The sequence below is a fragment of the Barbus barbus genome, assembly GCF_936440315.1.
Source record: "Barbus barbus genome assembly, chromosome: 18".
NCBI classification, from domain to species: domain Eukaryota; kingdom Metazoa; phylum Chordata; class Actinopteri; order Cypriniformes; family Cyprinidae; genus Barbus; species Barbus barbus.
Window position 1 is genome coordinate 10,970,993 of NC_136746.1, and position 22,619 is coordinate 10,993,611.

The following is a 22,619-nucleotide window of genomic DNA, read 5'->3' on the forward strand; positions in this document are numbered from 1 at the left end:
CTTAACAACATAGAATTGTTCAGTTGATGAACAATTTTTTTCCTCTCTGAAAAAAATAATTTCAGTTGACAAATTCTCCATACAACAGTTTCGAAAGTTGTGAAAATTACACAATCTAGGACCCTTATATAGTGCGTGCCATTGTAAAGACTAAATCTATCCCTCATAACCTCACAGGTATCGCCATATTTAATTGTTGACAGGAATTTTGAGGGTGCATTCAATGGATTGTACTGTTAACAACATACCAGTTGTTACAAAATACAAGATACCTCTAATAATATCCCCATAGAACAGTTTTAATAGTTGTGAGTTTATGTGATCTTGGATCTTTATACAGTGTATGCCATTGTAAAGACTATAAGTCTAACCCTCGCAGTCTCATTTTCATCTGTGTTAAATTCAATATGGTGTCTAACCTATTAAGATCTATAAAAGTCCACACCTTAACTATTGAGGTTATTGAAACTTTTGAAATCCCAGCTACAACAGCTATTTATATGTAACACATAGGCTGCTTTAAGACACCCCAACCTTGTTTTGATTCCTTTTTGAGATTATTTAAATCTTAATTCGCTCCATAATTCAAACCATGGATGTCTTTGGAGTGTAATGCTTTCATTGGGACCATTTTGTAAAGTACAGGTCAGAATAATGCAGTCTTAATGAGTCACTTTCTATAGAGACTCCAGCAACACAAAACCACACTCCTCCTCACGTACAAACACTGCTTATCTCCCGCTCTTATCCTGTATCATTCCACTAGGCCATAACCAACATAATAGCCAGCATAACCCTGCACCTTCTGTTGTCATGTGACATAATGGTTTACTATGATGTCATGAATGTTTGAATCTCCATAGAGATTTGTAGCTCTCCTTGGCTCTGGTTCCAAGACTGACCAGTAAAAGGATTTGGACCCCTTATGTGATGCTGACAGATTCATGCATGTTTATGCAGGATGGGTATTGTTAGACCAAATTAGCTTATAGCACAATACTCATTGTTAATAAAACAATAAATAGCCTACTCCTTTTTAATAGATGAACTGGTGATTTGAGACTACCTTCATGAATGAAACAACTCCTACACCCTCTCACGGTAAAAATATGAACTGATCCGAGAAAGAGTGCTTTGTTTCAATGCATTCTCTGCAGCAGTTTTGAAGTCAAGAAAGAGAAAAGATTCTGTCAGTTGGTGGATTCCGGTTGACCACAGCACAACCTGTTCCAGCTGTATCAAAGTGCTAATAACCTGTTTTGTTGAAGCACCTACACGTCAACACAGGCGAGGTATGCTAACCTCATTTTGAATATTATGCTTGACTCGTGCATTTATTTCATGTAATAGCAAAAAGCAAAGGGGCACTAACAGAAGCATCAATACTGTTTATTAAACGAATTTACTAGATAAAATGTAAACAGACAAGTTTGTGATGTTGAACATAATTAATTCACACTTCTCAGCCTCCTCCCCTGCAAGTAAAGTCCCTGTAGTATTACTGTGTTAATTAAACACAAAGCATAACACTTTACCCTTGGACAAAAGAAAAAACACACATTAAATGTATATCTTGGGCTAGGACTGTTTGAACACACACAGAGCAAGATAGTTGAGAATGTTTCTTGCATGGAGAGAGCTGTAGAGAATTAAACATGAAGTGAATTGATAATTGTATGGCCTTTTTCACCATGGTGACAGGCACAGGTCTAACCAGCTTCATTAAATGCAGTTCCAGAGGCAGCCCACACAATCCTACCCACGACTGAAGAGGCATACAACTGTGCACTGAAGTGACTCTGAGACATGGTAGGCTGTACAGGAGGTTTAACAATATTTTCTGAACACAAAATGAGAAATAGAAAGCATAGCATCTTAGGTGGAATGTGGTGTAACACTTCAGCACATATACAACTGGAAACACTTTTTACAATTTTGGAAAATACTGTAAAAATGGAAATGGAATTAACACATGCTTTATTAGAGTTTCATTTCATTTCTATTATTATTATCAGCATCACGTTTATATTATTTTTTCATATCTATTATATATTTTGGGATTGTTCTCAAAAATGCAGATCCATGCACAATTAACCAACCACAATTTAGAAAATGCCAGTTTGAAACATTGCGAAAATAAATATACACAAATCTGTACAAAGCTATAAAATAAATATTTCCACTGACACATTTTATATTGTATACTGGAATAAAGTATGCATGACTGAAGGGAGTAATTAAACTCAATATATGTCTCTTCTGGTCATCTATACAGGGTATAGACCTCTTTATTTTTTCATTAAGTATTAAATTCATATTGAAAATGGCGAATGCTTTAATAGTACAAAAAAAAAACAATGTAACACTCAATAAATAACAATTCTCCCATAAACCTCAACGACGACTCCATTATGCTTTATGGATTACGCCTCAAAAAGGTATTGTTTTGTAAGGACCGAAATGTCTGATAATGTCATTTTCTTCTAGTCTTGTTCAACATTTCACTTTTTGGGACTGTGCTCTCTGTCAAAAAAATAAACCCAAAATGTTTGAGCCTAAAGCTTCTGTGTTCCATTAGTTTACCCAGAAATGGGAATTCTTTCATTATTCTCTCTCCCTCATGTCATTCCAAACCTGTATGCTGCAATTATTTGCTAAAACTGAAATCATTATGTAGCTCTTGCCATTACACAACATTACAAATATCATAAAAGTGGCCGATATGACACTTTATGTGGTACATTAAGTCTTCTGAAGCCAGGCAATATGTGAAAAACAAGCCAAAAGTAGCGCATCGTGTTAAATTACTACACCCAGGAGAACCAATGGGATTTTAGCGACATTAACATGCCATTTTTGAATCTGGAATCAGATACGGCGCTGCTGAGAGCTCTGTGTAGTTGCTCTAAATGAGACTAAAAGGCTTAATGACCATTTCCCAATCTACTTCAATGCATTCTGCAGACTCTCTTTTGATCTTTCTCTGTCAGTTTCGTTCTCTCTAGTGCACTTTAAATTCACTTTGAATGCGGGCAGCAGACGAGATATTTCTCATCCACAAACCTGTCCTGGCATGTTAGAAGAATCCGCAGAAGCGCCACTCTCATAGGAATATACGACTCAAGGGATGTAAACATTGCAGGAACAGAACGTATGAGCTGCATGAGGACAAGCATTTAATCACAGATTGTGACCCTCTGGGAGAGTGGAGGTCAGATGTGTATGCAGATCTGTTCTGCTCTCATTAGACACTATGGAGGTGTATGCACGGACATGAAAGCCATTTGTCAAACGGAAATAAAAAAGGTGGTGCTGGGGGATTCAGAGAGATGATGGAGAAAAAATCAATCTGTCAAGCTCAAAAAAATCACAAAGCACTATAAAGATACAATAAAATATGACTTGTGTGCTATATTCATCATAAAAGGTCTGCTCACACAGTTTTGTTTTTGCGTCATAGGCAATGCATTTTGAATCTAGCTTAAAATATTTGGAATATGAGTTGTATATCTACATAGCAAAATTTATTTTCTTACTTAGTATTTTCATCTTGTTTTCCAGTGGAAATATCAGAACATTATTAAATCAAAATACATTTACTTGAGAAGCAAAACAACATACTTTTTTTTTTAGAGACATCTTAACGAAATCCTATGCTTGAAACAAGAAAAAATATCTGTCAATGGGGTAAGAAAAATTATCTTAATTCAAATGGAAAACAAGTTTATTTTTCTTGTTTTAAGAATAAATTCACTTAATTGTATGTCATTTTGCTTCTCTAGTATATCTTCCTTAGATGTTTCAACTGGAAAACGAGACAAATATTCTGAGGAAGAAAATCTTTTTTTTTTGTGTGTGTAAGTTTATTTTATCCTTTTTGGTCACAACAAAGTTACAAAGTTTCATTGTATCGAAAAAGCCAAGGAAAGATACTTCAAAATGTCTTCTTTTGTATAACAAGATACAGGTTTGTATTGACATGAGGATCAATTTAAATAATGACATTAATTCTTAGAGCGCTTCAGAAAAAAAATAAGTCCAACTCTATTAAACAAGACAAAAACAATACGTCTGAGCACAAAGCATAAGGGAGAGAGCAAACTGCACTATCAGCAGTGCTCATCTTAGCTCTGTTCTGAACATGTGGCCTTAATGTTCTCCACTCGGCTCCATTGCAATCTGCATATTCTGAGCTAAACAGACAGAACCAGGTGCTTCGCTCCCCTTAAGTAGTGGGAGATACGCCAAAATGCTCTTGCACGCAAGTGTGGGCAGTCGGAGCAGCTGGAGCAGTTCCAGGACGAACATTTACACAACAGTTTAATGGACTTACTGGAAGTGTAGGGGATAATTAAACCCCCCAATATCACCATGTTACAATACTCATTGTTCATCATGTCCCAACTAGAATTTAATTTAGTTTATTTACTGGCAGCAGAAGCCTAATTTCACAACGTCGCTAATTGGCTAATCCCTGTTAAGACTGCGAGACCTGACTGTAAGAGGTGCTGTAATAATTGGTCATGTCAACAGGATAATCTAAAAAGGTCAGTATCAGCTTTACCGCTGCTCTGTGGTTGCCATGGAGACCTAGCAGCCAATGACTCCGGAATTCCGAGGAAGGATTCCGACAAGGAATCATGTCAGTTCTTGTGCATGTGGATTTATCATATTACACGAGACATACAGATCTGAGACCTAACAGATCTTAAGTCGCGAGTAACGAATCCAGACATATTTAGGGGTCCATTGCTCAGGGTTAAACAGATACTGTGCACATAGTCTTCCCTCTCGAATTCAGAGTCAATTGTCACTTTCACATCTTTCGCAACGGTCCTGTCCTTGTAATCCATTCTGTCTTCTCCAGATCTGTCACAATAAGCAGCACCTCACGAAAAACAAATGCTACCGGTCCATAAAGTGCATCTTAGTGGTTAATACTGTCATCTTTCTAGGTTCCCACCCCTGTGAAACTATTAATAAATGCCATATTTACACTATTAGTACCATGAAGTGCATTTCTAATTGTTTTAAAGTCTGTTATCCCTGCTCTTATTAATTATGCTTATTATTACAAGCTGTTACTGATAAGGTCAGTGTTGGCATAAATTAGAACATATTAAAATAAAGGACATATCAAAGACATTCAGTGCTCAACAGCACTAGAGTTTTGCACGATTTGCTCCATCCTGGTGCAATACCTCCATTTGAGTTCATCTTGTTGCTTTTTTACAATGCTGCCTTGTAAATGTTTCTTCCAACTAGTTTGTAACTGAATCATTTACTTGATTCTCCCAGATGGGTCCCTTGCTGTGTGTCCCCAGCTATACATCCCCAATTCCAACTTAAAGGAAGCATGCTGAAATACGCCAAAAGCTGTGCGATACAATTTGCTGAGGTAGAATTTCCATTTTAAATTTTCCATTCTTTGCTATTTGTGACCAGTGGGCTTTCCTCAGTCTGTTGAAAGTCACAAGCTCTACATTTGAAATGCAGACGTAGAAGGAGTTTGTTCCTTTTAGAGGAATACCAATGCTTTGTTTATCTTCCTATAAACACAGCTGTGGCTACTCATTAGCATCCTGTTAAAGTTAGTCAGGGTGAAGAAGGGGTATTAGACGACGGCACTGCCCTTGAACACTTGAGCAGTTCAAACGCATCTCGATTTCACACCGAGCTCTCATCAGGTTTACTACACAGCTGCGTGTGCTTCCTCTTCTCCAGGATCCTGTTGAGCTCCTCTGTGAAGGAGTAATAAAGTGGAGACGTGGTGTCTCCATCTGTCTGTCTCAGCAACACATAGCTGTTGCCATTCATCTTGCGTAAGACGCTGGGTAAAGTGGCAGAGAGTCCATTGACGTACTCTGATTCTGGAGGCGGTGGGAGAGGTGGAGCAGGAGGAAGCTCTTTGTTGGGTGATGTTGTTGCTTCTCCAGGGACGATTTGCAGCAGGCCATCGTGAGCATCTGGTTTCCCATTGCAGTGGCTGGAGATGGTCTTCAGCTCCATGTGGGGACCTCGCTTTCTTTCGGTGCGAACTGCGGCCCGTAAAGAATATTTACCCCTCCGTCCTTGCAAACAGAATCCCACGTAAAGCAGGATGACTGTTAGAACAAAGCACAGGCCTCCTAGGATAGTGATTAGGGATAGGTACATAGCCTCCATGTTCCTCATGGACAGGAACTCAAAGCGAGGAGACACTGGGGTCGAATGAAAGTCCTCCAGGGAGTCACTTGGGGAAGTTTGAATAGTCCCGTAAATTGTTGTGGTCAAGCGTGGCCACGTTGGCTCCACGGGAGGAGGTGCGGGAAGCTCCCGGCGAACTGTTAAGTTGTAGACTACCACAGGAACATGGACACCATTCTCCAGGGCAGAGCAGCAGTAGTTGCCGCTCTGGTAAGGCCGTGCCTCGATGACCAGGAGGCCATCAATCCCGACGCGGTAACCAGAATCCAGGCCGTAACCCTGCAGAGATTTCTTTTCATTCAGCTTCCACTCAGGGGTTGCCAGATTGGAGCTGAGCTCACACTGAAGCAGCACGTCATCACCCGCCATCACAGAGCGAGAGCGGTGTAACACTTGGCCTATGACAGAACGATGACACGCACACATCAGTTACAATGACACTGGAATAATTTATGGTTAATTAGCTAGATCATATTACCGCAGTAACGGTGATTCATTGGACACTCTGAACATTGGAGTGTCCCACAGACTTAGATATTGGCTCATATTTACTTCATCTGACTTATACCATTTGCTATGACTCATCGAAGACACACTGACTACACCAATTTTAAACACAATCATCACAGTGTTTTAAACATATCGTCCAGTTTTGTTGTTTCCTGAAATGAAGTCTATTAAGAATCATTTTTGTAAAAGGAAATAAAGCTGAAATAAACTGGAAAAAGTCTTGAAAAACCTAAAATTACTAAAACACTTGGTAACTTGGCCTTAGCAACTAACTGAAATAAAAAGTTTACGTTGAAGTGTTAAAATGATTAATATGTAAATAAAACTAAATTAAAGCTAAATAGAAATAAAAAATTACAAAAGCATATAACAAAATAACTAAAACCTACCCTAAAATTAAAATGAAACTGAAAATATAAAAATGAAAGCCAATTCAAAATATGAATAAACACTATAAAAGTATATAAATAACACTGAATACTAAAACAACACTTAATCATCACAACAGCACTGACTATTATAAGAATTATTTTTCATACCATGTGCTTTGGATTTATCACAGCCCTGGTTTCCATTCAAAATGTCCTGTGTCAGATTGGCTCTGTAGACAGAGGTTATTATTCGTTAATATCATGCACTGATATTACAATTCTGATCAATACCAATAAATACTGATTATTTCTATTTTATGGCCGATAACTGATTAATCAAAAATAAAACATTCAAAACTAAAAACAGATTTTGCCAGTGAATTTAGGCATAACAGCATTATAATGTACAGTATGAAAATGTAAAATTGTAATGTAAAATAGAGAAAATGTACGGTGGCCGAGAGAGCTCAATGCGCTGCAACTTCAGAAAACACATGCAAATAGAAAAAGCAACAGCAAATCAAGAAAACATCATCAGTTTGACAACAGGTGCTGCAAATGCTCACAACACAACCAAAAAAAAAAGTTGTTATTTGCTGTGCGTTTCTTTGTGTTGTGAGCATTTGCAGCGCATGTGTTGTCAAATTTTCAAAGTTGTTTTCTTAATTTGCAGGCATCTTTTTCTATTTGCAGTGCATTTCTTTATTTGGTTGTGTTGTGAGCATTTGCAGCGTGTGTGTTGTAAAATTGACAAAGCTGTTTTCTTAATTTGCAGGTGTTTTTTCTATTTGCAGCGCGTTGAGCTCTCTCGGCCACTGTAGAAATGATCATGCACAATCACAACCAAAATGATACCAATATATCAGAGTTCACCAGCTCTGAGCTAGATACTTGTAAGATGCACTGGAGTAGGTAGTTCCATAACATACATAAACAAGATCATGCTATGAGCTCTACTGACAGAGAACCTACACTGTGATATATGTGAGTCGTAACAGCTCTCAATCAATTAATTAAAAAGTTAAGAATGGACAGCAGAAGATCTCATGACCATGCACTCATACCTTCTGTTGTGTGATGTAATCTCCACACACTCCAGTCCATCCCAGGCACAGAAGGGATCACGCGCCAATACACAGTCAAAGCACGAGGAGTATCTTGTGCATGTGGACAAGGGCAACTGCACCACAGAGGTGGGCGAACCCACATAGACACTCATCTGAAAGGTTCAACTGGGTAGTAAGTTTCACATTGTGGGCTGTGCATAAAATTAAGTCATACTCACATCAATTCAAACATAATGTAATGGGTTTGGAGACTTTAAAATGAGAACAACCTGTTGTAATGATGGATTTAGAGACATTTTTTATTTAACTCAGCTTCCAGGATGTGCACAGGTTCATTTCTCACCTGTTTCTCAGAGATGACTATACTTTCCACTGGCTGGGGTTCCTCAAACAGCTGCAGCTCCTCAATGATGTGCAGCTGACCATTAACCTTCACAGCCCTTTGCAGCCAACCTTCATCTGGAAGAACATCAAAACAACTCAGAACCCAGCTGCAGTCAATAAAAGCACCAAGTGCTTGATAGATAAGAGCTAAAGAAAGGTCACTGTAACATTACTTGTCCCAATGAAGAGTACGTGGTATATCTGATCATCGAGACCAGTCACTCGGTGTACAGCAATTTTGGTGTAGTCCACATTCCTCCTAAACAGAAGGGGGCGCTGTTCTTGAGGAAGGATCTGCCTGTACATGAGCGGATGGCGACGGACAAAGTGAAGTACATCATCTGGCAGGTTGGTGGATGAGTTGATGCCTTGTGCTCTAAGTTGATCTGTGATGCACTGAAGAGAAAGTACGGTAATGTTACTTTCGGACAACAGCTACATATACATCCTGCCATATTTTCACATCCTTGAAAGGATAGCAGACAAACAATACAGGGTCTGAAATTCTATCCTCTGGCACAGTGGGACTGCACTCCAAGTACCTGTTGAGAATGTAGGACACCGAGCTATTCTCGGCCTCTTGACTGAAAATTTACATAATTTAACTGTCATTTCAATTATCCGACAGACACTGTTCAAGTGTTTGAGAAGAAAAGCTTTCAGAAAATGCTTTATTTTCAAAAACTCAAAATAGGCCAGGAAATCCAAAATCATAAAAATTTCTGAAAACTTCCGAACAGCAATTAAAGCTGCCCTCTCGCATACAGACTCGCTCATTAGCAATATCACAGATTCAAAATTCATAATGCAGTCAATCAGCAAAGATTTTCTGCCTTCTACTAATCTCCGTGGCAAAACGCTTTGATGAAATAAGCCCATTTTCTCCATGTGCACTCTATAAAATTGCTCATCAGTGTCTGATTTCTAGATGAAACTAGATCGACGCTCTACCTGTACCTCGCTGTGCTCTCTGAAGCAGAGACTTGTGCGTACAGCACACAGTGATTAGAGAACTTTAGTAGCTCAACCTATGAAGTGCTGACTTGTGCTTCCCCGTCAGAGTCAGCAAGGCGGCAATGTTTCAGAGATGAGGATAATCAGGCCAGTGTAAGATGAAACAGGGGATCAGTATTACTGTAATCCTGTATAGCTACTGTAGGACGTACCGAGCCGGGTCGTGGTTCTGGCACCTTCCCTGTGTATTGGGTCCATTTGGAGCTGGAATCCTCTTTGCTCTCCATATAAGGCCCCTCAAAGGCCCACTGGATATCCGAAATGGAGTACTGGCAGATAGCAGATGCCTTTGCATTTTTCCTGAAAAAGAAGCACTGGTTAGTACTCTTTCAAAGCAGTACAAAAGAGAGAAATCCAACACTACATGATGTCAGGTAAAACCCTGAGCCAATGCTGGGACGATGAACACCCACACTCAGCAATTTCTTCAGGATATATTTCAAGGGAGCACAAAGAAAATTTGTGAATAGAAGGTGCATTCATGAAAGTGGTGAATCAGCCTAGGTGTGAGCGCTTCGTGGTCAATCCAGTTTCCAGTTTGTATGCTTGGGTTTATTATCCGAGGAGCCTCTCAGCCTGTGCTGCGCTCATTGTTTCTCAAGGTCTTGGCATGCCAGCATAAAACCCTCCTAAGCCCACTGCGTAACCATGGAAACACGAAAAATAGATTACAAATTTATCAAAAAGTGTGTGAGAGAGGTGAGGGATGACAGTGAGTGGGTGAAGAGGGTGAGACAGGAACATAGACAAAGCTCCTCAAGTGATGAGTACAACCTAGTGAAAAAAAGAGGAAGGGGCACTTATTAAAAGTGACTTTAGGGACAAAACAGCAATAGGAAAAGAGTACTTCCAGTAGTAGCTTAATGGAATATTTCAACTAAAAATGACAATTCTGTCACTATATACTCACACAGTGTCATTTGAAACTTAAATGATTATTCTTTTTCCATGGAACTGAAAAAGAGAAATTTTGAAGAATTTTGAAAATGTCAAAAATGACCCCCAAAAAAGTCAGTAAAATTAAAATTTCAGCTTTTGGGCTCAACAATATTTTTAAATGGTACCTGAGTGTTGGGCCATTAAGCCATCTTTTCACTAATTTGAGCTGTGCAGGTAAACCTCACTGCCCTGATCTCAAGAGGCACACTAGTAACTGACACTAGAGGCTCTTTACCGTCTTTGTGATTAGCGAGCCAGCCTAATTATTTTATAATTATTACATAAATATTTGCATTATTTTCTTTTAAATGTATTGCCGGTCATTTGTTTTGACTGTTTATATTCATACATTTGTTATTCATTCATTTTACTATTGCAAATAACCTGAAGGTAACAGTTGCTTTACAACCAATTTGAAAGATTTGTGTGACTGCAACTAAGGGTCGGAATGCAACAATTGTACACAAATGTCAGAGACAGTGGAAAAGCAGCTTTAAACAGATTTGTCCACATCTCCTTTCCAATATGTCTTAACACCAGGCTCCTGCGTCAGCAGCACCACACGCATACGTAGTGGTACTCTCCTGAAAGCCCGAAGACTGACACGGAAGAGAAGAAATTGTTAAATAAAGTTGTTGTTTTTGTTTTCTTTGTGAACAACAAGTATTCTCGTTGCTTCATAACATTACGGTCGAACCACTGTTTTCACATGGACTATTTTAACAATGTCCTTACTATCTTTTTGGGCCTTGAACATGTCAGCTGCGTTGCTGTCTATGCAGGGTCAGAGAGCTCTGGGATTTCATCAAAGATATCATAATTTGTGTTCAGAAGATAAATGAAGGTCTCACGTGTTTGGAAAGACACGAGGGTGAGTAATGAAAGACAGAATTTTCATTTTTTGGTGAACTATCCCTTTAAGCTTTCCAAAATTAGTTGTTGCAAGTTTTTCTAAATTGAACATGTCATCAGTGTATTGTTACATAGTTATTTTAGCAAAATTAATGAGTTAGAAGATTACAATCCCATACATGTTTTATTGACATATATTAATTATATACTGCCAACATATATAGTATAAATAATATATCATATACTTTAAATGTAAAAAAAATAAAATAAACAAATCTTCATGGAGCTTCACAGCTTCAGGTGCTGTTCACTTTTTATGTAAAAGAGCAGCTTTAACATTATGTTAAAGGGGCCATGAACTGAGAAATAAAAATTCCCTTGATCTTTTGACATATAAGAGGTCATTGTAGTATAAAAACATCCTGTAAGTTTCAGAAATCAAAACTTTCTCATTAGTCTAAAAAAGCTTATATTGAAGCCAGTCTGCCAAAACAACAAGTTGTGGAAATGTACAACTCTATGATGTAATAGTGTGGCTAAACACCGCCTCCACCGAAGAAGATCAACACTTGCTTCTACATCACTGCCTGTTTAGCCCCACCCACCAATTCGTGCACATAGTGTAAATAACGAGAGAGGCATCCACAGGTCTATGCAGAAACAAAACGCTAAAGATGCTCCGAAGACAACAGGATGTTCTGCAGTCCAAGGTGTGGAAAAATAGTCTTTGCATTGCCTTCCTTCTGATCCCAGTGTTAGGAAAGAATGGATGAACTTTATTTGTAATGAAGTTCCAGACCACATCAGTAAGAGCTCAGTCCTTTGTTCACTTCATTTTACTGCAGATTCGTTTACAAACAAGACACAATTCGATGTGGAATTTTCAGAAATATTTAAACTGAAAGCTGATGCTGTGCCATCTATATAGGATCCGAATGTAATGTCGCAACACACAAGTGTGAGTAACTGTTTATGTGGTCACTATTGCTTTGTCTGTTATTACAGATCGTTTGATGTACTGAGTATTTATGAGTTTTCAACCTAAATCACAGCAGCGTCCATCTGTGAAAGATGTAAGCTGTCAAACATACACAACTAATAGCCAATCATAGCAGTGGGCGTTTACTTCCGCGTCTACAATCTGCTATGTCTATTCAAACAGAGTGTTCTGATGAGGGGGGTTAAAAACAGGACAGAAAATAGCCTATTACTTATAAATTATGATGTTTGTTGATGTAAAAATCTTGATAACATTATAAGGGGAACTCAGAGAATAGTACAAAATAATAAAAAGGCAGTTCATGACCCCTTTAAATAATTAATTTTACTGTTTCACAAAAACAACAACAACATGAGTAGATAATCTATGATACAAATTTCAATTTTGTGAGAACACTTCCTTTAAGAGAAAAGGTCTTATTAGTTATTGGAGATTCCATGTCTGAATCTACATTGCCTACTACTCAGGAAAACAATCACCCACGTCAAAGTAAACTTTACACCCAAACTGATGACATGGTGACACCACAGTCATTCAACCTTACCCTGCTAGAGGTCAGTGTGATCAGGTCATCACAGCTCAGCTGACGCACTCGTTCTCATTTCATTTGTCTCGCTCTCTCCTTCTGCCTCGTAATTGTTTTCTAACGTAGCAGACATTATAGTCCTGCCTGTCCTGTCATTCATCACTGTTACTCATATGTTTGTGATTTGCACCTCAGGCAGCCGCAGCCTACAGATTGTCTGGCAGCTCATCAGAACCGCCCCTCTGGTTTCAGCAGGGCGTCAAGACTTATGTCAGTCAAAGCGGCAGACGCTAAGTGTGTGTGACCGATGTGTTATAACCAGTTTAGCTCTGAAGAAATGTGTGAAAGGAAACAATTGAATAAAAAGAAACTGATTGACTGTCTTGCTGACAAAAACAGAAATGTGGCCCTCGAGCTTTAAAGTACTACATCTTACAGTTTTATCAATGACTAGTCAAAGCTTGGCTCACGGCCTCTTTATAACGTGTCCAGAACAAATTCTCTGATCTCCAGAGAAAATTTGACCTGCTTATGAATAAAACATGCTCTGTGCTCCTGGCAGCAAGACGACGTGTCAGCGATTTTCATTCTGATGATCCTGGTGGACTGTAAATACTGTCACCTCATTTGATGTAAACGACTAGAGCGAGCCAGGGTTGACAGATGAACTTACTAATAGACGAAATCCATTTCAACAAACCCGCCAGTCACCGCAAAATGACGCGACGCTCCCTGGCAGAATCCTTTAATCGCTATCGACTGGGGTGTCATTTGCATGCCACCCTGAATGCATGGCAGCACAACACTTTAACCTTCCACAAACAACTGCCAGGATCATTTAAGAAAGATGCTCTCCTTCTGAGAAGGAGAACCAGAAGAAGTGACTTTCATCTTGACAGCTAACTAATGTAATTGACACCCACAATGAATACGAAACACTATTGCAAAAAGATAAATTGGCAATTATGCAAAAAGGATAGTACAAAAGACATCTTACCATTCCAGACCAAATATGCCATAGAATACAGAGTCCTGAGGGCCGGAGCCCTCCAGAAAAAACACACTCCGCAACACGTTGAAGTGAAACTCATAGTCAGGTAAAGAACACACCAGACGGGCCTTCAGAAAGGAGGTCCATTTCTTCTGTAGCGTGAGGAGACCTCCTCTATCTCTCTACAAGATGAAACAACAGAGAACAGCAGATAGAAAATCATAAGATATCTGTAAGGTCTGCTAACATGAACACTACTGTTCAAAAGTTTGGTGTCAGTAAGATTTCTTTTTTAAAAGAAATTATTATTTTTATTCAGCAAGGATACATAAAATTGATCAGTGACAGTAAAGACATTTATAATCTTACAAAAGATTTATATTTCAAATGCTGTTTTTTAAACCGTTGTATTCTAAAAGAAACCATATTAAGGTTCGCACAAACATGTTAAGCAGCACAACTGTTTTCAACTTTGATAATAATAAGAAATGTTTCTTGAGCAGCAAATCAGCATCTTAGAATGATTTCTGAAGGATCATGTGACACTGAAGACCGGAGTAATGATGCTGAAAATTCAGCTTTGCAATTACAGGGATAAACTACACTTTAACATATATTAAAATAGAAAACAGTTATTTTAAATTGCAATAATGTTTCACAATATTACTGTTTTACAGCATTTGTGGTCAAATAAATGCAGTCTTGGTCCACATAAGAGACGTTTTTCAAAAACATTTTATTGTCCCCAGATTTTGAATGCTACTGTATTGATTTATCATGTAAAGCCACATACAAATGGAAGTAAACAGTTAAAGTAAACATAAAAACATTTAAAATATTTATCATTAGGTTATATATATATATATATATATATATATATATATATGTATATAACATCTATTCATCACTATTAGAAAAAAAGAGTTTTACCAAAAAGTAGTAGAAGAAATGTATAATTTCTTTTAACATGGATCACTGGCTCTTGGCATGGTTGGTGGCAGCTAACATTATCGCCAGTGTGACTGTGGGAAAGGGAAATGCACTGAATTGGATGGGTTTTTCTGTATGTAACAGAATCCCCCATCATGTCAGGGAGATCAAGTAAATTTTCCATGCTGCCTCCCAAGAGGTGAATAAATCTTCATGGAGGAATAATTTTGACGGGACCCCAAAGCATTGTGCAATAATTCTTGGCTTCCCCACTTAGTTTCTGGTAATAACACTGACACTATAATGTAATGCCCTTTAATTTCCACTGTGGAAAAGGGAAACTGGCTTTTGAATGTTGATTTGTGATGCCATCATCTCTGGTGATATTCAGAAGCAGATGTATGGTGATATGAAATCAGAGCTTAATGCATTGGCACTGATACAATAATCCATCTCAATCCATCTTTTTGGACATTTAAAAACTGCAAAAGATTTCTAGTCTATACCAGTATGAAGAAACAGAAAGCTTTTATTAAGTCTTTATACAGACTGTTACTGACAACAGCTACTGTGCTTAATTATGGCTTTCCCTCTGCTCAATGTCAGCTAGTGTGCATTAACAACATTCAATCCCTCTAGCATGTGGATAATGAACAATAATCTACTCATTAAGGTGATGCTGCTGTGTGAACTGCCACAGAGAAGCTGCTTTTACTCGCTTCACACACTTCACCAGCCCTGGGCTCAATACACTGGCTTATAATGAAATTCAGTCCATGTTATCTAACCCACTATTGTGCACACTATCATTCAAAAGCTTGGGGTCAGAATTTATTTGCCTTTATTCAGCAAGGACGCATTCAGTTGGTCAAAACATAAATGCATTTATAATATTACAAAAGATTTCTATTTCAAATAAATACTGCTCTTCTGTACAAAAACTATCAAGCAGAACAACTTGTTCCAACCTTGATAATTATACCGCAATAATATTACTGTTGCCTTGATGACCATAAGACTTATTTTGAAAAAAAGTATCAAAATATACAGGAATACTCTTCTCACATGCTGATATATTTAGTGTATATAATATGTACTAGTCTATAATTTAGTAGAAGGATTAAAGAAAAGCTGAATCCACATACATACACAAATACACTCACAATTTTCATCTCATATGCTAGCAGCTAGTGTAATATTAGGTGCATGCTTTGAAAACAATTGTACTATTAAGCCCAACTACTAAGCAACAAAATGTCCATTGCAGTAAACATCCAACATCTTGACCTTTAAGACCGTAAAGACGTGCTTTGTCTTCAACAAACTATTAACTTATATGCACTGATCACTGAGCAGCACACTGAATGTGCACAAAAACATCAGATGGTAAATAAACACTGAGAGTAGCAGTCTAGAAAAGATGTGAAATTGCAGACATTTTCAATTGCCACTTTGATCCGAGTGTGTAGAGCTAGACTGATGGGTTGAGAAGCGAGACAGAGAGGCGAGTCTCGTGGGAAGGGAGCCGTTAGAGAGTGAGATGCCTGGCAACAACGTTGCTGTAAAACCCTATTAGGAAACCTGTAGAAAACCACACTTCAAATAAAGGAGCATTTTGAGGGCAGAGCCCTTACCATGCTGAGAATGGAACAGTTTAGAGCCTAAAAACGCATTGGTGAGGAACTTTTTAGTATGTGTGCAATTTTCCAGGGCAGGGCAATAGATGTCTCTGAACAACTCAAATGTGAGGACGATGCCTTGCCATCTCCCTATTTTTGGGTTTCATTATATTGTGGAGAGAATCAAGCATTTGTTGTTTTTTCTTTCATCGAAGAGATTAAATTCTTAACCATTTTGTTCCACTTTACTATGCAAAGCATGTTTACCACAGTCTGGATTTCTACCACTTAAGTTTAACTTTTCAATTAAACCGCTTTAAGATGCAGACGAGAAAGAACAGGTACAGTGATGTGTGGAGTGAATACATCTTCTGTAGCCTCATACCTTACACACACGGGCGACCCGTGCCACCCTGCTGTGACTGAAGTATGGACTGAGCTCTTGACTCTTCTCGGTGAAGAAGTAGTAAATCTTATCGTCATCTCCCACTGAGCTACTCACACTGTCTCTCACCAGCGCTGAGCCCACAAAATCAGCCTCTGTACGGGACAAGACAGAAGACATCATGTTAGTACATCAAAGCAAGTCAAATTTCAAAATATAATTCAATAGTGCACAATAAAATGATTATTAAAAAATAAAGATTTATTTTATTATAGTAAATGACAACACCTGCGGAATAGCAAGATTTTAAAATGTTTCTAAAAGAAGTCTCTTATGCTCAACACAAATGCATTTATTTGATCAATACAGTAAAAACAATAATATTGTGAAATATTACATTTAAAAAAAAAATGTTTTACAGTGTAAGTTTTAATTTATTTAAAAAAAAAGTTAAAGTAGTGGTAGTGTGCATAATATATGATTATATTATATTTAAATTTAAAATAAAAAAAATTATTTGTAAAGATGGTGGAGAACCATTCGCTTACATTTGATTAGCAGTGTGGGGAAAGTTACTTTTAAAGTAATGCATAACAATATTGTGTTACTCCATAAAAATGTAACTAATTGTGTTGCTTAGTTACTTTTTATGGAAAGTAATGCATTATGTTATTTCTGCGTTACTTTTTGTCACCTGAGCTGGGCTTGCTTATTTATTTTTAATATCAAAAAATCCAAAAGTTCTATTTTTGGCAACTGTTAAAGGCCCTTTCACATCAAAAGTGAAATTAATAATGCTCAGGCTGAATGAAGTGCTTCTGCATCTGCACTTATTGCCGATTTCTCTCAACATGGCGACAGGAGAGTTGTCAGTGAATAAATGGGAAAATAATGTAACTTGCGTTAATGTAACTAGTTACTTGAAAAAAATCTCATTACGTAACTCACGTTACTTAGTGACCTAAAATAATTCAGAATGTGTTTTAAATATTTCAATCCTACAACTTCACACAAGTTTAAATGGAGGTCTCAGACTTGTGGATGCCACTGAAGTGTTAAATGGCTGAAGATTATTAGTATGACTTGAGAGATCCAAACATAAGGTAATGTAGATGGTGTGGGATGAAATATTTTACTAATAAAATGTGCTGCTGCAACAGACGAACCCTGTAACCATTGAGTTGGAGCCTCTTCTGTTCTCAATGTGGGATTCGGAGAATTGCGTCGGATGTCAGGAAAGCTCCGGAACTCATACTGAGATGCTGTGTACATCTGCTGATCTAAGGGAAACAGATGATATGACTGTTAATATCAAATGATTGTTTTTAATAAAAGAAACAAAATGTATATTGCTAATTGATTTATTGATGACAAACCAATCAACAGGCCAGTGTAGCCTTTGGTGGGGTCATATGGACATTTCTCTCGACCCTCCTCGAAGGCTGACGAGATCTTAAAGTTCCTCACATCCTGGAAATCACAAAAAATTATTTACATAGTCCTATATGTGAAGGTTCTCATCCTATAGTAAGATCCCTCCTAGTTAAGAGACATAAAAAGTAGCCATCCCAGTTACTTACAATGTATGCACACAGAGGGCTGAAAGCGTGTGTGCCACAAGTGTACAAGTGTGTGCTGTTGAACCTCTGCAGGAATCGTATGTGGTTGTAGCACTCTGTCTGTGAGGGGGAAGACGTCTACGTCAGTATGCGAACTAGAGATGATAACACAATAGATGGAGATTGTGAGTGACTAACCTTGTTATCTTTCCCTTTGTTCAAGCATTGTTGCTTCTGATCATCTGATGCCTCCCAGTCAATCTGTCCAAGTACAAGATTAACAAGAATTCTTGAACTGTCAAGACTTGTAAAAATGCTTTCCTGGCACAGCAACTTCCTGCTCCACAGTGCTAAATTGTACCAACTGGTGTTTATAGCCAACTCTCACATTAACTTACTATGCACACTAGTTGAAACAAAAAAGTAACACAAACTCTGAATTCTCAGGAGGAAAGAACCTACATATTATAAAAAAAAGTATCTTTAGTGATCTTTAAAAAGAAACAAACGATAAAACTAAATACACTATATTCGTATTTGCCCAAAAATAAATATTATTTTAAGTTTTAAGCTTAAATTGTATGATACTGCAACACATAATTTGACTTTATCTCTCCTTTACAGTGCTAAAGCACCAGTATTAGGAAAAAAACCCTGCAATTGGTATGCAAATAAAAAAAGAAAACCAAAATAACTAATTATTTTCAGAATCACAATTAAATAATTATACAATTAAATAATTTAATAATCAAATTATTTCAACAAAATTTTCAAAATCACAATTCAGGATTCTTAGATGAATACAAAGTTCAAAAGAACAGCATTTATTTGAAATAGAAATATTTTGAAACATAAATGTCTTTACTATCACTTTTAATCAAAAGTATCTTTAACAAAATGTACTTCAAATACTGTTTTATTCTATTTCCTGTGTGAATGGCCTCTTATTTTGTACGTATTATTCATATAGATATTTTCAAATTCCTGCATTTTTCAAAAAGTATGAAGATTGCATAAACCAAAAATTTATGACACCTAACAGTGAAATTATTAACATAACATTTGAATGGAGTCTGCATATTAAGTGTTTTTTTTGTTGTTGTTTTTTGCTGAATTAATTGCAGAAAATTGTGGAGTGAAAGAAGAATAAAAAATAGGATATATGAGGAATATCAATACAGTTCTGCCTGTCAAGCTCTGTAATTAACTGCTTATGTGTTTTGTCAGTACGTACGGTCTGCGGAGAGCTGCTGGAGATGTCACTAGCCTGCAGGGCATATAAAGCCCCTCTTGCTCCCACGTACAGCAGACCGGCCTCCTCCTCCAGCAGCAATAAACTGTAGTTCAGTGTCGAGCCTCTGAAGCGCCTGAGGCCCAACAGCCCTGAGACACACAGACCAGTTAAAGAAATATTTTATCCATAAAAGGATCCGTAAACACTTCACTAAGGTCTGCTTGGTGTTGTGAAGATGTGCCGTTTCCTGTGTCAGTGAGTCCATGTTTAATTTATTGACATTCAACTTCAGCTTCCCTTTTCCAAATCATGAGAAGTGGATGCTGTGGATTAAACAATGCATCTCCATCATTCAAAAAATGAACATGTAGACTGTAACATCATTAAGAAACCTACTGTAAATTTGTTCCAAGGTAAGTTCATGTTTTAAAGTTGTATTCATATTTAAAATGAGGCTTTACTCTTTTTCAATGACTACATGTTAATAGCAAATTCTTATGTACTTGGCATGTTTTTATGTTTCAGTAGCCTTCCTTTTTTTTTTTATTATTACTAGAAATAAACGCATGCTTCATCTCTCTTCATGTTTGACAGCAGCAGAACTAGTGTGGAAGCTTGTCAGGCCTAGAAACCTTACGCAAGGAAACGTGGCTTATTAAAGGGTAAATCTGCCTGTTGTTTTTATGTTTCCAGGTCTGCATCTAAGGTGCCCTGCAGAGGAGGCAGCACACCTCATGCTGACATCACGCCCTGCATGACCTTATTGAATCATGTATGGTCTCTTATGTATAATTTTAGAACAAACCAAAATGAACCAAAACAAAACAAACCAAACCACACATTTGTGGATATTATGTGGTGGTGTTGTGGTTGTTTTGTTTGTTGGATTGTAATTTGTATGTTCAACACAAACTCATGGCAACTATTTCTTCAGTTTGGCAAATTGGTGGCTAATTTTTATGAATTCATATGATCTCATTTGTAGAATTTGCTTAGCCTCAGTTACGTTTAGTGGTAGACCTTCATGCTTACTTTTTTATTTTAAATTGTATGTTTTCATAAACAGTTACATTTTCCCGTGAGATCAGGCTGTTACATAAAGGTGCATCTCCAAAAATTTGAGTATCATGAACTTTTTTTCATGTAACTTATATAAAAATAAAAAAAAAACTTTCATATATATTTTACATTCATAACATGTAAAGACATTTAAAAAGTTTTTTTGTTTTAATTTTGATGATTAGAGCTTACAGCTCATTAAAGTCAAAATCCAGTATCTCAATATATTAGAATATTTATATTTGAGTTTCAATTAATGACCATCTCTACAGTATAAATTCTGGGTATCTCTTGTTCTTTGAAACCACAATAATGGAGAAGACTGCTGACTTGGCAATGGTCCAAAAGACAATCATTAGGCCCTTTCGCACCGCAGGAACCTTTTCATAGTACCCGAACTAATTGTAGAACTACCCACTTTTTGGCGTGTTCGCACCGCGGGAACTAGGAACTGTTTTAGTTCCCGGAACTCCGTTTGGAGGAACTAAATTAGCTCCTACTTCAGAGTAGGGTCTAAAACAGTTCTAGGAACTATCCGTGACGTAAGTGTACTCTGATTGGCTAAGCCCGTACGAAAACGCCCTCACCCGCCATGATTTAAAACGCTGTGTAAACACATACTATGTAAACATTCTATGTCCATTATTGTGAAACCCGTGAGACACAACAAAAACACAGCTCTGTTCACAGCTCCTCCATCCTCCTGTTGTTAACCCTTTAATGGTACTGGGAAATAGTTTGCGCAAAATCGTCCCAGTACTTTAGTACTGTACTTTTAGTTCTGGAACTAAAGCCGTGTGAAAGGGGCTATTGACACCCTCCACGAGTGACAGAAGGTCATTACTGAAAGGAGAGGCTGTTCACAGAGTGCTGTATCAAAGCATATTAAATGCAAAGTTGACCGGAAGGAAGAATTTGGGTAGGAAAAGGTGCACAAGCAACAGAGATGATCGCAAGCTTGAGAATACTGTCAAGCAAAGCTGATTCAAACACTTGGGAGAGCTTCACAGGGAGTGGACTGAAGCTGGAGTCAGTGCATCAAGAGTCACCACACTCAGACGTCTTCAGGAAAAGGGCTACCAAGCCACTTCTGAAACAGAAACAACATCAGAAGCATCTTACCTGGGCTAAGGAGAAAAATAACTGGACTTTGCTCAGTGGTCCAAAGTCCTCTTTTCAGATAAATTTAAATGTTGCATTTCATTTGAAAATCAATGTCTGGAGTCTGGATGAAGACTGGAGAGGCACAGAACCCAAGCTTCTTGAAGTCCAGTTTGAAGTTTCCATAGTTAGTGATGATTTGGGGTGCCGTGACGTCTGCTGGTGTTGGTCCATTGTGTTTTATCAAGTCCAGAGTCAATGCAGCCATCTACCAGGAGATTTTGAAGCACTTTATGCTTCCATCTGCTGACAAACTTTTTGGAGATGCTGATTTGCTTTTCCAGCAGGATTTAGCACCTGCCCACACTGCCAAAACCACTTCCAAGTGGTTTGCTGACCATGATATTACTGTGCTTGATTGGCCAGCCAACATGCCTGACCTGAACCCCATATGGAATTTATGGGATGTTTTCAAAAGAAAGATGAGAAACAGTCGATACAAAAATACAGACGAGCTGAAGGCTCAGTAGTGCCTCATCAGTGCCACAGGCTGATCGCTTCCATGCCATTCCTCACTGATGCTGGAATTTGTGCTAAAAGGAGCCCCGACCAAGCATTGAGTGCATAAATGAACATACTTTAAAGAACTTGAACTTTTCTGCTTTTTTTGATTGATCTTAGGAAATATTCTAATATTTTGAGATACTGAATTGTGACTATCATGAGCTGTAAGCTCTAATCATCAAAATTAAAACAAAAAACTTTTGAAATGTCTTACATGTAATGAATCTAAAATATATATGAAAGTTTCACTTTTTGAAATAAGTTACATGAAAAATGCAGTTTTTGACGATATTCTAATTTTTTTAGATGCAGCTGTAGTTTCAAATCG

General features: G+C 37.7%; 1 protein-coding gene across 2 annotated transcripts in view; it reads right to left on the bottom strand.

Annotated features, from left to right (window-relative positions):
* Nucleotides 1-1,379: 1,379 nt before the first annotated feature.
* Nucleotides 1,380-22,619, bottom strand: part of LOC306884241 (semaphorin-4G-like) — a 35,527-nt gene continuing 14,287 nt past the window's right edge. The window contains exons 3-15 of one of the 2 annotated variants that reach the window (XM_079439973.1): nt 19,568-19,716; nt 18,532-18,594; nt 18,355-18,453; nt 18,151-18,244; nt 17,941-18,054; nt 16,775-16,929; nt 13,847-14,022; nt 9,685-9,832; nt 8,692-8,914; nt 8,478-8,593; nt 8,132-8,286; nt 7,236-7,297; nt 1,380-6,584 (exon numbers count right to left, since the gene is read on the bottom strand). In XM_079439973.1, coding sequence (XP_079296099.1) covers nt 5,668-6,584; nt 7,236-7,297; nt 8,132-8,286; nt 8,478-8,593; nt 8,692-8,914; nt 9,685-9,832; nt 13,847-14,022; nt 16,775-16,929; nt 17,941-18,054; nt 18,151-18,244; nt 18,355-18,453; nt 18,532-18,594; nt 19,568-19,716 — 2,471 coding nt within the window. In that variant the 3' untranslated portion in view covers nt 1,380-5,667. Of the gene's footprint in view, nt 6,585-7,235; nt 7,298-8,131; nt 8,287-8,477; nt 8,594-8,691; nt 8,915-9,684; nt 9,833-13,846; nt 14,023-16,774; nt 16,930-17,910; nt 18,055-18,150; nt 18,245-18,354; nt 18,454-18,531; nt 18,595-19,567; nt 19,717-22,619 lie in introns of both variants that reach the window. The other variant, XM_079439972.1, reaches the window with a different exon arrangement.